Source organism: Phyllobates terribilis, unplaced genomic scaffold, assembly GCF_046119375.1.
Source record: "Phyllobates terribilis strain yellow unplaced genomic scaffold, ASM4611937v1 Scaffold_5__5_contigs__length_657084704, whole genome shotgun sequence".
In the NCBI taxonomy this organism is placed as follows: domain Eukaryota; kingdom Metazoa; phylum Chordata; class Amphibia; order Anura; family Dendrobatidae; genus Phyllobates; species Phyllobates terribilis.
This window is the reverse complement of record NW_027362765.1, coordinates 509,599,364-509,617,565: the sequence shown is the minus strand read 5'-3', so window position 1 is coordinate 509,617,565 and position 18,202 is coordinate 509,599,364. Positions and strand designations below refer to the sequence as shown.

The 18,202-nt window shown below is 40.7% G+C and overlaps 1 protein-coding gene across 7 annotated transcripts in view; it reads left to right on the top strand.

The window, feature by feature from the left end:
- The window catches only part of SORBS1 (sorbin and SH3 domain containing 1), a 269,503-nt gene that overhangs the window by 179,913 nt on the left and 71,388 nt on the right, over nucleotides 1-18,202 (top strand). For all 7 annotated transcript variants that reach the window (XM_073685634.1, XM_073685629.1, XM_073685632.1 and 4 more), the window contains 3 exons: nucleotides 86-200; nucleotides 6,801-6,884; nucleotides 15,871-15,936. In XM_073685634.1, coding sequence (XP_073541735.1) covers nucleotides 86-200; nucleotides 6,801-6,884; nucleotides 15,871-15,936 — 265 coding nt within the window. The remainder of the gene's footprint in view (nucleotides 1-85; nucleotides 201-6,800; nucleotides 6,885-15,870; nucleotides 15,937-18,202) is intronic.

Sequence of the window (18,202 nt, the reverse complement as noted above, 5' to 3'; positions counted from 1 at the left end):
AGCTGCCCTGGAGTATTTCCATCCAAAACACGTGTTTCCCTGGTAACGGGGAGGTTTCATGGTTAATTGCTTTCCTTGTCCTCAGGAATGATTGGGATCCCCCGGACAAGAAGGTCGACACCAGAAAGTACAGAGCGGAGCCAAGAAGCATTCATGAGTACCAGCCTGGGAAGTCCTCTGCCCTCGTCAATGAGAAGATGGTAATGTAATTCACATGCCGGGTCTGAGCCTTATTCTGTGTGTGCACAGGGTCATGGTGGACGTTGTTTTGTTACTAACAGCAACTTAAGCCAAGACTAGTGAAGCCAAACCACAGACGGCAATGCCACTGCTACAATGTGAGTATTGCACTTCACACGAGGACGATAGAAAGTTTAGATCCATCATCCGGTGTCTAGGAAATGGGAAGAGGTCAGGGCTCCATAACGAGCGCCCGTCCCTGTCATCTCTGTGTAGACGCTGCCTTCCTGAGAATATTGCTTACGTTGCTAACTGTCTAGTAATATTGTTTGCTCTAACATAATGGAGATTGTGTGATTGTAAGTACTTTATCAATTCATTCCCAGGATGGAAATGGGGATGAAGCTTTATAAAATGCAATGTTCGTCATTTGTCCTGTGCACTAAATATTAACTCTTTTTTTTTTCCCAATAACTACATAAATTATTCATACATTGTACCTGGCAGTAAATTCCACATATCACATTTATTATGCCCAGCGTTAGAGTAGCCTGAATTACTTGTTTCAGTCCAACATATAATCATCTTTATTGCATATACTGGTCTGTATGTCACTGGTTTTCAACTTGTATGATCAAAATTGTAATCCCCAAATTCCTTTTTGCAGTTTATTGCTTTATGGTCAATTTTTTCTAGTATTGGGACCAAATTTGTGTGTCATAGATAAATAGTTAAAGGATTATCCCCATTATATGTTATGGCTTATCCATAGAATATGATCATTATCATTGGTGGGAATCTAACTTTTGGGATGCCCACCTAAGAATAAAGGGGCAGAAGCTTAATGATGGTGTGTCAATGCATCACAGTGCAGGAAAAATATCTGAAGGAGTTGCCATTTATAATTTGCATAACCTATTCAATCTAGGGATGATGAGGACCCCAGAGATAGCCAGAAGTCAACAAATCCTGCCATTTTCTATATTTATTTATTTATTTTACTCACTTATATAGCACCATTAATTCCACGGCGCCATATGAACAAATCAGATTCCACGTCTCAATTTTCAACAATTCTTGAAAAGTAAAAGCAGTGATCTTATTTATTGCCTTGTGCCGCTACTCCACTTTTTCTTTACACCAACTTTCTTACATCTCTCCCTTTCATTTCACTGCCATCATACATTTTTAATATTATAATATAATGATACATTTTATTTCTATAGTGCCAACATATTCTGCAACACTTTACGATTCAGAGGGGACTTGTAGCAACAAGATAAGACATTAGAGTAACTCATAGTTCAACGCATACCAAGAAGAGTGAGGGCCCTGCTCGCAATCTTACAGTCTATAAGGAAATAAGGGTAACACAAAAGGTAAAAATAAAGTGTCATATAAGGTCCAGCCCTCAGTATAATAAATAGAGGTATTCAAATAACGCTACATGAACCAGTGACCAGCCAGCATCTGTACAAGTATGGAAGAGAGAACAGAGGATAGTTGGATTAGTGAGGTGATAGGCCAGCCTGAAGAAATGTGTGTTTAGGGCACGCTTGAATCTGTGGATACTGGGAATTAACCAGATTGTCTGGGGTAGTGCATTCCAGAATACTGGTGCAGCACAAGATAAATCTTGTAGGCGGGAGTGAGAGGTTTGGATTATAGAGAATATTAGTCTTAGGTAATTAGATGAACGGAGGGCATGGGTAGGATGGTAGACGAAGATGAGGGAGGAGATCTAGGGCGGTACAGAACTGTGGAGAGCCTCGTGTATAAGAGTGATACGTTTAAATTGGATTTTGTAGGGGATGGGCAACCAGTGCAAAGACTGGCACATAGTGGCATCAGTGTAGTGGTTGGACATAAATATGATCCTTGGTGCAGTATTCATGATAGATTGGCGAGGAGAGAGTTTGGTAAAAGGGAGACCGATTAGTAGAGAGTTGCAGTAGTCCAGGCAAGTGTGAATCGGAGCAACAGTAAGAGTTTTTACAGAGTATTTGTAATGGTTGCATGAGTTTAAAAGTAGTTTAGGTTGCACAACAGAACTTTTCAACCCTTCTGGTTACCTGTGATTGGAGGCTTCTCTATGCCCCAGGTTACTGGCGCAAAAGTCACTTCTCTCCCCAGTAAAGCTACCATACCACTTACACCACGAATCCTTAACACTTCTGTACCCTCAATATTCACATTACACTTACAGTTTTCTGGGTAATTTGCATATACCATTTTTTATTCCTTCTGTTCTTTTTTCATCATCTGAGACGCTCTTACATTTTGGGAGGACACAATTGAAATGTGAGAGAATGATATGAATGTTCTTGACCAGGTAAAATGATGCAGAGCCTGACAAACAAGCTATTCTAGAAACTGTACCAACCTTATACCAAAAATCTGTTCATCTCTGTATAGAATAGAAGGCAATATGCAAGAAATTTGAGGCAATTGCTGCAAGCACAGACTTGTAACTCTAGGTGGAACCAGTGGTGTAAAAATTATTTTAATGAAAATAGGAGTTTCTAAATATCTAAATAAGGTTTACAACATCATAGTGGAAATGGTATAATGATAATGTAGTAAATGGTTTAGAATAACCTTTAGTTTGTGTGGTTATATGGAATATATCTTTCCAACCATTAGAGGTGTTTTTTTAGTTTGATATCAGTTCCAAATCTCCTTAATAAAAATAAAACTTCCATAATGGTTACATCCACTAGAGGAATCTTGGGAGTCTGTGTATGGTTATACGTAGAACTCATAGGACAGTATGCTGTAACCTCTATTTAGCGGATATAGCTTAGTAGCAGAGAGGAGAGCGCTCCACACAGAATTTTGGACCTAAAAACAAATTTAATCTAAGAGGTAATGTCCTCCTTTTAGCAGAAACAGAACCTGTCAGCAGGATTTTTGTAATGTACAGTAAAGACATGGCTGATTACATTGATACATTTGGTGAAGAAATCTACTTTGTTGTTCTTCTTTAATCACCATTTGAATTTTTCTGCTGATTAGATTTCGGTGCACAGGGGCCGGACTGTACACGGGGTCTTCTCCTCCTCCCTGTCTGTGATTCCTCGGCCCCTCCGCAGCCTCCTCTGAATGAAGAGGGGATTACAGAGAGAAGATGCAGGTTACTGAAAAATCAGACTACAGGCAGGCGGAGGAGCCGGGGAATCACAGACAGGGAATAGAAGACCCCGTGTACTGTCCGGCCCCTGTGCACCGAAATCTAATTAGATGAAAACTTCCCATGGTGGTTAAAGAAAACCACACAGCTGATTTCTTCACCAAAGACATCAATATAATCAGTATTACAGAGCCATTACAGCTATGTCTATACTTTACATTACAAAATCCTGCTGACCGGTTCTCTTTTAAGCAGCTCAACAGTAAATAATGCATAAAAATAATAATCATAATAATAATTATGGTGGTTAAACATCCTGAAGAATTCTACCATCAGGGAAGCTGCAAGAACACAAAATGATACATTTTGAAATAAACAATAATTTTACAATGTTGCCAACTATGCACATCCTGTTTGTGATATCTGATGGCGTACAGATGGAAGCAAAGCGAAGAATTGTGAGATCCACAAATAGAAGTGATTGTCGTCTTTAACTGGAGCTCACTATTTGTGGCTGTAACTTGAATTATTCTATATATTCGGTTCTTAATCAAGGCATGCTAGGTGTATACAACTTCTTATGCTACATGATTAAAATCCTTTTTTGATTAAGAGTTGGACAGAATTAGTGGAATTTTTGACTATATTAAAATGCTCCACCTTTTGGATATATTAGAGAATTGTGTGTGTATACATAGCAATTTACTGATATAATCTTATTCGCAGACACGCTCCCGTTCGCTATGGGAGTGTCCCAATAATACAGTACATACTGTAGGTACATTTAACTCCATAGTCAGCCAATCTACATATACAGAACACATGGCTAACAGTGATGAGCGAGCATGCTCGTTACTCAAGATTTACGAGCATACTCGGGTGTTTTCCGAGTATCTTCAGAGTGCTGTACTCAGCGTGCTTGGGTGTTATGTTTTAGTCTTGCTGTGTGCATGATTTGCGTTTGTTTGACAGCTTTAATACATGTGAGGAATGCATATTTGTTAGGCATTCCTCACATGTATTAAAGCTGTCAAACAGTTGCAAATCATGAGCACTGAGTGACGAAAACATAACACCGAGCACCGCTGAAGATACTCGGCGAGCACCCAAGAATGCTCGCCGAAAGGGTTAACAGAACATACTTTCTCATCACTAATGGCTAAGATTATGGAGCTTGAAATTTCCTGCAGATCATAAGGTCATTATTGAAACAGTTCCCTGGCCTAGGAAGTAATTATGATAATAACATTGTATTAGGCAAAAGCTACAAAGCAAGGGCAATTGTAATCTTAAATTATAAGAAAATGATAACTACTTACCTGGTATCAGTTTTCTACAATTACTGCCTTTTAGAGCTACTCTAGAAATGAGCTCATCGATTTGCAGGAGCCTAGCCCAGTGGCCATGTCCATATTCTGTGGCCTGTTAGAGCCCTGCAGGTCACCTTCTGCTTCCAGCATGCCCAGCTCAGCGTCATGCGTGCTTCACACCGGAACAATAACCGCATCGGGGCTAAAAATCAGAAAAAGCGCTGAGGATTCCGGCAGGCTGGAGGTGATGTGCAGCTCTGTCATCCTGCAGCTACGGACTATCAACATGACTGCTGGACCAGTGTTTTGCAGATTGACTCGCTCATCAGTATATCTGCTCCTTTAGGGCAAAGTCAAGCAGTTTAAGAACAGTACACTAACTATTCAACTCTATACTCCTGTGTCATTTCTAATCATGGCTCCTTCTATCTTTTTAGTAGTACAGTTCTTTACTTTTCTAGATTGGCCCCTTTCTATGAACACCAACCCCTCAAAAGTAACCAGTGCCTATCTTGTCATGTTTCGTTCTGTAAGAGGGAGAACTTGACTGACCATATATTATAAGCATCTGGATTGGAATTTAATTTCTTATTTACCATGTAGAACATAGTTCAACATTAAAATAAAATAGGAATCCTACTTACTGACACTGATTAATGACATTACCATCTTGTACCCGCCTGCTTCACATAGGTCACTTTTCTGAGATTTTATATTGGACCCAGCCTAGTTTCTGAAGGTGGCTTCCACATGCCTCCTCAGGCATGCTCCATTATAATTTCACGTAAATAGTCGAAACTGAACTCGCCTATTCGCTCACTATCATCTGAGGTTTACTTTAAATAGTAATTGTTATACATTACATTGCTATATGATAGTTATTTTTAGGTGTCCATACACATTAGAGCAAAGTCCAATGAAACCACTAATTAGGGCCAGACTGGCTGACAATCCTGTGTGTATGAAGATGGGGTCTCAAATGCGTCATGTCTGTAGTTAAAGAAGGATCAGGAATGTTGAATTTCTATGCTGGTCATTTTGTTCTTAAAGAGAATCCATTACCAGTTTTTTTCTACCTTATCTGAGAGCATCATAATATAGGAATCCGAGACCCTGATTCCAACGATGTATCACTTAGTTTACTGGGTACAGCTGTTGAGACAAAGTCAGAGTATTTAGATGTAGCATGAATCAGAGCTCAGAAAGCTAACCCCGCTCACACCAGGCTCTCTGTGTACATTGTCTATTGACAGTGAGCTGCTAATCAGAAGCGGAGGCGTGGTCAGTCTAGCAGTCACCTGACCTTTAGTACAGGCAGTGATGGTCTCCTGGTGATAAAACTTTACTTGTAAGCAAACAACAGCACACAGACTAATGAGTGATGCATCTCTGAAATCTGTGTCTCAGCCACTATCTCCTGCTGTCTTCAGATGACATAGCAAAAATCTGCTGACAAATTCCCTTTAAGGGAGTTAAATTGCCAGAAGTGTCTGACGGCTGTTTAGTCCTTTCTCTCCATTGAGAATACATAAGCGCTTGGCTGAATTGAACTTGCATGCATGTGTATAGGAGGGTCGGGAGGACTAGCTGACAGCCAAATCAGCTTTGAAAGGTTCATGGGCACCTTGAATTTAGCTCTAAAAAGGGGCTTCTCTTTACACACTGCACTGGGCTGTATTAATTCTAGTACTATCACATTTATGTAGGTGAAGACCTATTAATACAAGGTACATATTTGTGCTTATGGGAAAAGTAGATATGTGATGCATTTAAGGGTTAAGAATAGAATGAAACAATCTATACAACTATAACACTCTGTTCAGTGTTGTCTGCCTTGCTCCTTTTGTGTGATTTTTCTATTTTGTTCAAGCTGTCACTTTATTCATTGTATTTTGGTGTCTTACTGAAATGTCTCTTGTATTTTCTGTCTTTTTATTTCTTCCGACTGCCTGACTGTGTTGGGAGTTCTGGTTCTTGCATATCCATGTTCTGTTAAAGATGCAGGATGTAATATGCTGTTCTATCCGCTGTAACAGATAATAAATCTTCTCTTGGTTTCCAGTCCTAGCAGTTGAAAGACATGCTGGGAAATTCTGCATCTCTAACAGTCCCTTTTCCTTCTTCTTTTTCATAATCTTCTTCTTCTTCTTCCTTCCATTCCCCTGTCATGACCTCTATAGACTCGGGATAAAAGTCCAGAAGAGATAGATTTAAAGAATGAACCTTGGTATAAATTCTTTTCGGAATTGGAATTTGGGAAACCGGTAAGTAGGATAGATCTATTATCAGTAACAATGTGCTTTGTTACAACTGCAAGAAAAATGACAAAAGCCAAGCTGTGTGGGTTTTTTTTTTCTTTTTGCTGTGGGTGGAACAAATGTCCTTTTCTTGCTCATGGCAAAGCGTATTTCAAAGCAGATCTTAGGTTTTAGATATCGTTTTCTAGAAGATAATCGTTCATTAAAACGACTATGAGTTGTATGTTTTATACTAACAGTAAGTGGTCTACCACCGAGAGTGTGCTTTTAGGGACAAAATGTATAATTAATAGAGAAAGGTTGAACTTGATGGACCTAGGTCTTTTTTTCAACCTATGTAACTATATATGTAACCCTGTTTGTTGTCATTCCATTCTCCAGCCCCCACTGTTCCTGGTGTCCATTTATTGTGATCAGATTTCCTTTTTCCGCTTGCCTCAATGATTATGATTTCAAATTACATTATTGTCGAGCAGTTATCTGATTTATGGTCACAACCAGTGCTTGTATGCCGATTCCACTGGAGCCTAGAGATCACATTTTGACATTTATAGAAAAGTCAGGAAACAATGTCTGAATAGATTCCACTTAGAGGTTTTACCAAGACTCTATTATTGAAGGTAAATTTACAGCTATAAGTCTCATATGCAAGCAACGTCAGGGAGAGAAGGATCGGACAGTTTGACTTCAAAGCCTTATCCTTTTGTCCCCCTGAGAGATGGTGTCTGGGCCGAGGTGTCTGGTATCTGCATTCTTCTCTCCACACATAAAAACACATGAACGCAGCCAAACTGAGCGATTTATGTGTATTGGGGAGTCCGGATCACTATACGCAGTGTATGGGCAATGTTCATTCTTAGGAGGAGAGGTAAACATTGAGGTCTATTTAGCTGGACTCCATGTGTGCCGATCTGATGACTGTGTTAACACCTCTCTGCTATACCGGTACTATTAGATATTCTACTCTACTTTTTCCTCCACCTCATGGCTGACTTTTCCATGGAAAAAAGTCTTGACTGCATTTATTATAGATGAATTCTGCAGATGCTGGTTGGAGCATGGAAAATGCTGTGAAATTTTGAAATCAGAAATACTCAGGTGTGATATATGGTTTAGCCGAAGCTTGCTGCCTTGACACCTTAATTTATTTGTATGGGACATCTTTATATTTGTGCTAAAGCTGTTCTAAGTCTTGTTATATACACCATGCTCTATTAGAACAATTGTATACATCATACGCCACTAGAACACCTGTGCTCCCCTAGATCAGTGGTATACATCATGCTCCCCAGTATACATTGTGCTCCCTTACTTCAGTAGTATACATGATGGTCCCCTAGATCAGTAGTATACATCGTGCTCCACTAGATTAGTGTACATCGTGCTCCATTAGATCAGTAGTATACATTGTGCTCCCCTAGATCAGTAGTATACATTGTGCTCCCCTAGGTCAGTAGTATACATCGTGCTCCATTAGATCAGTAGTATACATTGTGCTCCACTAGATCAGTAGTATACATTGTGCTCCCCTAGATCAGTAGTATACATTGTGCTCCTCTAGATCAGTAGTATACATTGTGCTCCCCTAGATCAGTAGTATACATCGTGCTCCACTAGATTAGTGTACATCGTGCTCCACTAGATCAGTAGTATACATTGTGCTCCCCTAGATCAGTAGTATACATTGTGCTCCCCTAGATCAGTAGTATACATTGTGCTCCCGTGCTCCCCTAGATCAGTAGTATACATCGTGCTCCTCTAGATCAGTAGTATACATTGTGCTCCACTAGATCAGTAGTATACATCGTGCTCCCCTAGATCAGTAGTATACATTGTGCTCCACTAGATCAGTAGTATACATCTTGCTCCACCAGATCAGTAGTATACATCATGCTCCCCTAGATCAGTAGTATACATTGTGCTTCACTAGATCAGTAGTATACATTGTGCTCCACTAGATCAGTAGTATACATTGTGCTCCCCTAGGTCAGTAGTATACATTGTGCTCCACTAGATTAGTAGTATACATTGTGCTCCCCTAGGTCAGTAGTATACATTGTGCTCCCCTAGGTCAGTAGTATACATTGTGCTCCCCTAGGTCAGTAGTATACATCGTGCTCCCCTAGGTCAGTAGTATACATTGTGCTCCCCTAGGTCAGTAGTATACATTGTGCTCCCCTAGGTCAGTAGTATACATTGTGCTCCCCTAGGTCAGTAGTATACATCGTGCTCCACTAGATCAGTAGTATACATCGTGCTCCACTAGATCAGTAGTATACATTGTGCTCCACTAGATCAGTAGTATACATCGTGCTCCACTAGATCAATAGTATACATTGTGCTCCCCTAGATCAGTAGTATACATTGTGCTCCCCTAGATCAGTAGTATACATTGTGCTCCCGTGCTCCCCTAGATCAGTAGTATACATCGTGCTCCTCTAGATTAGTAGTATACATTGTGCTCCACTAGATCAGTAGTATACATTGTGCTCCCCTAGATCAGTAGTATACATTGTGCTTCACTAGATCAGTAGTATATATTGTGCTCCACTAGATCAGTAGTATACATTGTGCTCCACTAGATCAGTAGTATACATCGTGCTCCACTAGATCAGTAGTATACATTGTGCTCCCCTAGATCAGTAGGATACATTGTGCTCCCCTAGATCAGTAGTATACATTGTGCTCCACTAGATCAGTAGTATACATTGTGCTCCACTGGATCAGTAGTATACATCGTGCTCCTCTAGATCAGTAGTATACATCGTGCTCCTCTAGATCAGTAGTATACATCGTGCTCCTCTAGATCAGTAGTATACATTGTGCTCCCCTAGGTCAGTAGTATACATCGTGCTCCACTAGGTCAGTAGTATACATTGTGCTCCCCTAGGTCAGTAGTATACATTGTGCTCCACTAGATTAGTAGTATACATTGTGCTCCCCTAGGTCAGTAGTATACATTGTGCTCCCCTAGGTCAGTAGTATACATTGTGCTCCCCTAGGTCAGTAGTATACATTGTGCTCCCCTAGGTCAGTAGTATACATTGTGCTCCCCTAGGTCAGTAGTATACATCGTGCTCCACTAGATCAGTAGTATACATCGTGCTCCACTAGATCAGTAGTATAAATCGTGCTCCACTAGATCAGTAGTATACATCGTGCTCCACTAGATCAGTAGTATACATCGTGCTCCACTAGATCAGTAGTATACATCGTGCTCCACTAGATCAGTAGTATACATCGTGCTCCACTAGATCAGTAGTATACATCGTGCTCCACTAGATCAGTAGTATACATCGTGCTCCTCTAGATCAGTAGTATACATCGTGCTCCTCTAGATCAGTAGTATACATCGTGCTCCTCTAGATCAGTAGTATACATTGTGCTCCTCTAGATCAGTAGTATACATCGTGCTCCACTAGGTCAGTAGTATACATCTTGCTCCACCAGATCAGTAGTATACATCGTGCTCCACTAGATCAGTAGTATACATTGTGCTCCTAGATCAGTAGTATACATTGTGCTCCACTAGATCAGTAGTATACATCGTGCTCCACTAGATCAGTAGTATACATTGTGCTCCACTGGATCAGTAGTATACATCGTGCTCCTCTAGATCAGTAGTATACATCGTGCTCCTCTAGATCAGTAGTATACATCACGTTCCACTAGTATACATCATGCTCTACTAGATCAGTAGTATACATCGTGCTCCATTAGATCAGTAGTATACATCGTGCTGCCCTAACACAATAGTATATATCATGTTCCACTAGAACAGCAGTATACCTCATGCTCCATTAGGACAATAGTATTCATCATGCTCCACTAGAACAGTCGAAAACACAGTATTTCACTCGAAAAGTAGTATATACTATGCCACTTTAGTTCAGTGATATACACCATGCTCTTCAAAGAAAAATTGTATACTCCATGCTCCAATAGAATATTAGTATACATCATGCTCCACCAAAAGTTATATATGCCATGTTACCTCCGAACCGTCATGTGCAGTACATCATACCCCTAGAGAAGATTCATATACAATATATTCCACTTGAACAATCATCTTTACTGCGCTCCACTAGAGCCGTCATATACCTAATGCACCAATAGAGCATCTATATACAACCAATGACAATGACTAGGGCCTACCTTTTATCTACTGAGACTGTGCACGTCCACGTCTTGTCATAATCTTTACTGTTCTCATTATTCTTGGAGGGCATCACCAGAAGACTTTACTCAATTTTTTCACATTGGTAAAAGCCTGACTGTTTTTCAGTATACTGGATCCGTTTTTTATTCATTTTTGTTTCCTGTGACCGTGTATCCAGTCAGTGAAAAACGGACAGCACGCAAATGTCATCAGTTCACTCTCTGGTTGGTTTTGGTGACCCATTCTGCCAAGCAGAGCAGATTTTTTTATGTAGACCATTGGAAATAAAAATGGACATGCGAATAGTCGCTTAGAATATTATGTCTGTGAAAAAAATAATTTCCTAGTTGAGTTCCAGAAAACTGTTGGTTGTGGGAAATGTAATTAAAACTGTAGAGACACATTTTCTTGGGAAGACGTCAAGAACCCTGCAAAAAATGTTAGGGCATCTTTGTAATTGTGCAAATGTTACAATATTTTGGAACCTATAATAAAAGGTTATAAATTTACATGGTAGCATAGTAACATAGGCAGGAGAGTTAAAAAGAACACAGAGTTAAACCGGTGTTGGAGGGAAAGGCCAAAGGAATACCCTCCCTGATGCCAAATGTCAGAATAAATTCCCAACCCCTTTTAATTTGGTGTAACGGATTAACCATTGCTGCACTGTGTGCTACCATATACTGACATATATGCAGCTACTATTTTAAATCATCATCTTGTGTGAAAAGACCAAACATTGTATGAATACAATTCATTATTCACCGACAGTATTCCAAATAATTGTGTTTTGTGTAGTTATTTGAAGGTTTTACCACCATTCATAAGTAGAATGATTAAAGAATGTGTCTGTTGTATTTCAAATAAAGTGTTTCCCCTCTGTCTGTGTGTTTATTTAACTCTTTAGTTTACTTTAATTAGTTTTGTTGAAGAAAGGGTCTGATTGACATCTTGTCATCACCAAACAAAAAAGCTAGGTGTCAGCTAATCCCATTCACCCAATGTCATTAGCATTTCCATTTATTTAATTTCTGTGGCAGCTGTGAGCTGCTATTTTTAGCCTAGGAAGGTGCCATTAGGCAAACATGGTCCCTGGCTATTATTAACAGCTCACAGCTGTTTTGTTAGTCGCTACGTCCACCCGATCAGCACTCAGCAGCGCTTTGGACGCAGCGTATTTTTGCTGCATCCAAAACACGGTGTTCTAATGCAGCACTTTTGTTGTCGGTACATCCAACGCATATAATGACACTTCAATTGGTCAAAATCTGCAGCGGAGACTAGCGTGTCCGCTACAGAAATTGACATGCCGCGGGTGAGTTTGGGTACATGGCCATGTTCAGGAGCTGCTGCAGGTTTGACGCTGCGTGTTTATACAGCGTCAAACCCGCACATCCAGATGTTACAGCATAGTGAATGGGATTTATGTCCACTATGCGTGCATCAGAGGCTGCGAATCACCCGTGGACACTGACATGCGGTACGTCTTTCAGGACCGCAGCATGTCAAACTCTCTTGCGGAGTTGCTAGTCTCCGCAACAGAAATTTGATCAATAGAATGTATTGAATGCTGTAAATACGCATGTTCAGTGAACACATGTGGATTTACCTGTGTCCAATAGAATGCAACATTTTGGACACAGCAAAAAATATGCGTTCAAAGCGCTGCTATGTCTGAATTATGGGCACAGAGCCTAAAATGTAAAAAAAAATGGATTGGGCTCCCGCGTCATTTTTATAGCCAGCAGAGGGAAAGTTGACTGCTGGGGGCTGATATTAGTAGCCGGGGGAAGGGGCCATTAGCCAACAATGTTACCTGGCTATTAATATCAGCCCACAGATGTTTGTTTTATGCCTTTACTGGCTAGATTACAGGGGGACCCCAGAAAAAAAATGATATGGGGTCCCTCGATAAAATCTAACCAGAAAAGGCTAAACAGACAGCTGCGTGCTGATATTAATAGCCAGGGAATACTAGCCCCCTCCGTGGCTATTAATATCACCCCTCAGCAGTATGGTGCATCTATAAGATGCGCCAAATCTGGCGCTTAGCCTCCGCTCTTCCCACTGCCTTGTATCGGTGGTGAGTGGGGTTGGGGTTCACGTCAGCCTTGTATTGGCGTCTGATGTGAAGCCCAGGTTAGTAATGGAGGGCGTCTATAAGACGCCCCATTACTAACCACGTAGTAAAGTTGTCGCCGCTTTTTCAATAAATACAAAGCAAGAATAAAGTATTTTAATGAAATAAAAAACGCACGGTTTAAAAAAAAAAAAAAAAAATTATTACACTCTCAGTCCTCGAATCCCTTGATCTTCTGAAAAAAACGTAAAATAACAAACAACCATATCCCTCATGTAGTCCATGATTACCGCCAACGATTGTCCCTCGGCGATCCGTGTCACTTATACAGCAGTGACATCAGCAATTACTGATGTCACTGTTGTAGCAGACAGCAATGTGTACTGACAGGAGTGTAAAATTACTCCTGTCAGTATATATTGCTGCTGCAGGAGTGAGGTCATTCTTCACAATGTTCCCACGGTGATGTTCACGTGAGCTCTCAGCTGATCTTCAGCTGAGAGCTAACGTGACCGCAGGTCCTGGCAGCGCAGTACACTGCTGGGAGTGAGCGTGCTCCCGGCAGTGTAACACCGGCCGTCCGGCTAAACGCTTCGGGAGGACACCGGGTGGCGCTGGACAGGTGAGTATAGTGGGTTTTTTTTTCTTTATACCGTGTGGTACCTGGCTCGGCTGAGGAGACTACTGCTCCCCTCAGCCGCGCCGCTCTCACTGTTATCAGCGGGATTGGTGGTCGGATGAGAGGAGTAGTAGTCCTCCTCTGCTGACCCGAGTACCACCCGCAGCGCGTTTCCGAAGAGAATTCGCGCCCATTGGCTTTAATTGAAACGCAGCAAATCTGCAGATATAGATATTATATCTGCGGATTTGTTGCGATTCAATAGACCTCAATGGGCGCAAATTCGCGGCGGAAATGCGCGCAAAATGGACATTCTGCGTTTTTTTCCTCAATGGTAAACCTAAGCGAAACTTTCCGCATCATGTGCACAGCACATCAGGATTACCATTGCTGGAAGACCGATTAACAAGCATTTTCGCTGCTTTTCTGCGGCGGAAAGACCGCTGCGGAAAAGCAGCAAAAGCGCTACGTGTGCACACACTCTAAAGGGGTTGCCCAGGCATATAATGTATAATATTGATGACTTATCTTCAGGATAGGTCATCAATATCAGATCAGTTAAGGTCCGAGACCCAGAGCCCCCACAGATCAGGTCTTATTAGCTCTGGCGGTGGCCAGATGTAAACATTGAATGGAGCAGAACCGCTGCCCAGAATTGCTGATCAGCTTTTATTTTCTTAAATAACAGTTTATCTACGGTGGTGACTTCAGGTGTAGTCCTCATACCCCCACTGATCTGATATTGATGACCTAGGCTGTGGGAAGGACATCAGTATGATATAGACGGACATACCTTCAGGAACATGACATATGGATATGTTTGTTTGTGAGCAGTGATTTTCTTCAACTGGAACACAATTATTGTTTTTTTTCCCTTTAAATCAGCAGAGCTACGATTTTGCAGGCCATGGAGAAAGTATATAATGTAAATTTGCTCTACTTCAAAAGTACAAAAACTACATGTCTGATAACTCCCTATAAATGGAAGAGAGATGTCTGCTTCATTAAAAAGTCTCTTTATTTTTCTCACTTATATAGCGGCATTAATTCCACAGCGACATCATCATCATCATCACTGCCCCCATCAGGGCTCACAATCTAAATTTCCTATCAGTATGTCTTTGGAGTGTGGGAAGAGATCAGAGAACACTCACACAAACACAAGGGGAACATACAAACTCTTTGTAGATGTTTTTCTTGCTGGGATTTGAACCCAGGACCCCAGTGCTGCAAGGCAACAGTGCTAACCACTGAGCCACCGTGGGTAATTACTAACCATGACTAGGGTAATTGCCAAGTAATTCCTAAATTTCACATTTAACTTTAGATATATTTACTGTACATGGTTAACTTTAGAACTATGAGTAAACTACACTTACACCACTCAAAAATTGATAATTCAGGTGCTCTACTATAACAATGTGGCTGTAAGAGTAGTAATGATGCGGCCCAATACTCATTGAATTATTAGGTTTACAGATTAATACTTTTCTATAAGAAAAGGTCACAGACAAGTGCTGTTAGACAGGCAGCTGCTGCTCTGCATGATCTAAAAGAAATTTCAATCTTACTAAAAGGTAACTTTCTACCGACTGTACACATTTCATAAACTTTGTGGCTGAACTTGTGTCTCATTGTCCTACATTGCAATCATGGAATTTCAGCCATTTGTAAATGTGGTAGGTACCCGAGGCCTTCAAACACCTAAACTGTTAGCAATTTCTGCCCTTTCCTCTGGATACCAAGCTTCTGCCTCTTCTGACTCAAAGGAGTTAAATTCTTTGTGGTCACTAAGGGACCCAACTTTGCTAGAGTTCTTCTTCTTGACTGCAGGTGAAAATCCCCAGCGCCTGTGTTGACCTGAGTTCACACAGGGTCTTGCCCTAGCATGTTAGGGCTCTTCCTCAACTGAACTGCAAGCCTCTCCAACTAACCTAATCTCTTACTACTGTCTGCATGGCTGCTTAGACCCCCCAGTATGGTATGGGACATGCTTTCGCTTGTTTCCTTCTCTATATTTTCCTCTTGATGCAGATGCCTCAACCTGTGTGTTACTTTTTAAAGCCATACTTCTTTTGATATCTTGTCTCTTTCTTTTTTTCATTCCCTTATTTCCTCCTCTGCTTTCCATCAGCCTCCAAAAAAGATTTGGGATTATACTCCAGGAGATTGCTCTATCCTTAAAATAGAGGATAGGAAGGTAAAGACGCTTTCTTAATTTTTTCTGACAAAATCTGGTGCAGTTTCTGACAGTTTGCTTGTGTTGAATGTGTGATTAGCTTTTTGTTTACGGCTTGTTAAGCTACTTTTATTATGCTAGTCTATTTGTATTGGCATGATGTCGTTGTGTGTACTTTTCTACTCAAACTTACATAACCATTTTCTAGTCTGAACTTTTAGCTAAGACTAATATTATGCTAGAGTAAATTGGACTGTAAGTCTTAGATTCTCAACAAGACCTGTTTTTTCATGAGCTTTTCTTTCTGTCCCGTATTCCCTCCTGTAGCTTTTAGACTGTGCGCCCACAATGAGTTTTTGATGAGCGTTTGATGCTCATTATTTCTGTTGTGTCAAAACCGCAGCCTCTTACAGTTAAAAGTGGATGGGATATATGTAAATCTCATGCCCACTGGGGTTGTTTTACTTGGCCTAATCTGACCTGCGGTGCGTGTTTCAAATCTGCAACATGTCAGTTTCTCTTACTGTTACGCTGAGTTTTATGTTCAGATTTTCCCTGTAGATGCGGTAAATGTGCATGTAAAAACTGTATGCATTTTTAGTGCGTTTTGACTGTCGAAATGCATTAATAACATATGTAATCCGCATATGACTGCATCAATAAAGTTTTGTCAAAGCCAAATACCAGGAAAAACTAAGCAGCTCTACTTAAAACATGACATGTAAAAAAAGACAAAAAAACAGAGCAAAAACACAATAAAAAGGCATGTAAAAAAAACGCACTCCAAATGCAGAAAATATACAACCTCAAAATCGCAGTGAAAATCGCAGTGAATTCTCATTGTGGGAACGTAGCCTGCTAAGCTAGTACTACTACTACATTGTGCTCAAATATGGTCACCAATAAGCAATATGAATTGCAAGTGAAACTTCATAGGAGTTCAAATAAAGCTAGCCTAAAACAATCCATTTTTTGGATGGTACTTTTTATTTTGAAGGGAATCTGTCAGTAGGATCACCCCTCTTAATCAGTCTAGATGAGCATGTAGGTCATAGGAAGCAGAATAACATGATACCTTGATATCTGCGATCCAATGTCTTATTCTAGAGAAATCCATGTTTTTCTTATGTGTAAATGAGCTGTTCAGGGCTCTGACACTGATCTGCATGAGAATCTGCCTCCAGAGGCATGAGGGATAAGGGGGAGTTACCAGTGTGAGACATGTAACTAACACAGAACAGTAGAACTTAATTTTGTCTTCTTACATACACATTTGTACAGATCTGCTGTATTGCAGCAATATTACACCCTGACTGCCTATGAGATGGAAGCTGGAGCTGAGAGGAGCCTGCAGATGTGTCAGGTATAATCACACACAGCTCTGCAGTGAGATCAGGAGAGCAGAGAGCGGCCATCACACATCACACTGGTAACTCCACCTTTCATTTATAATAAGCTCTGAAGGCAGATTCTCAGGGAGATCTATGTCCAGCCCATAGTCTGAAACAGCTCATTTACATATGTGAAAAACGTGGATTTCTCTGAATTGAGAAGTCAGATCGCAGATATCAAGGTATCATTTTATTCAGCTTTCTATGATCTACATTCCATACAGATGACTTAGGAGGGTGGATTCTACTGATAGATTTCTTTTAACAGTTTCCCGACAGGACACACACAAATCAGAGCAGTATCAACATGTGCAATACTTCTGTTCCCAGTGAAAATAGGCCACAACCACAGGCAATAATAGATTGTTATTCTTTTCGGTTTGTTCTTTGTGCTTGCATTTAAAAGGGTTGTTCCACAATTCAGATTTATCACCTTTTCTCAGGATGTGTGCTAAATGTCTAACCACTGGGACCTCCACCAATCATTACAATAAGGAGTCTTAAGCCACATTTCTCATCACTGCATGACAAAACTGAGAAAATCTGTAAATGGAGTGGTGGTCGAGAATACACTCTGACAATCCATTCAATGTCTATGGGGCTGACAGAAATAGCTAACCGCTGTACTCTGCTGTCTTTGTCAGTGCAATAGACAATAATAGCTGAAGGGCACGTGATCGTCTGCCACTTCATTCAAGTGCTCCTTAATGTAGTGGGGCATCCTTCAGAAATGGGGCTTTGGCCCTCATTCTAGTAATCTGTGGAAGTGATAGTCTTAGAGAACACTGAGGTGGATACGTGTTATATGTTGTAAAATGGCAGCTGGACAGGTCCTGGATGGAAGTTATGTCTCAGAGGTGCCATGCCTCAGTCATGTAGGACCCTGAGAAGCGGGC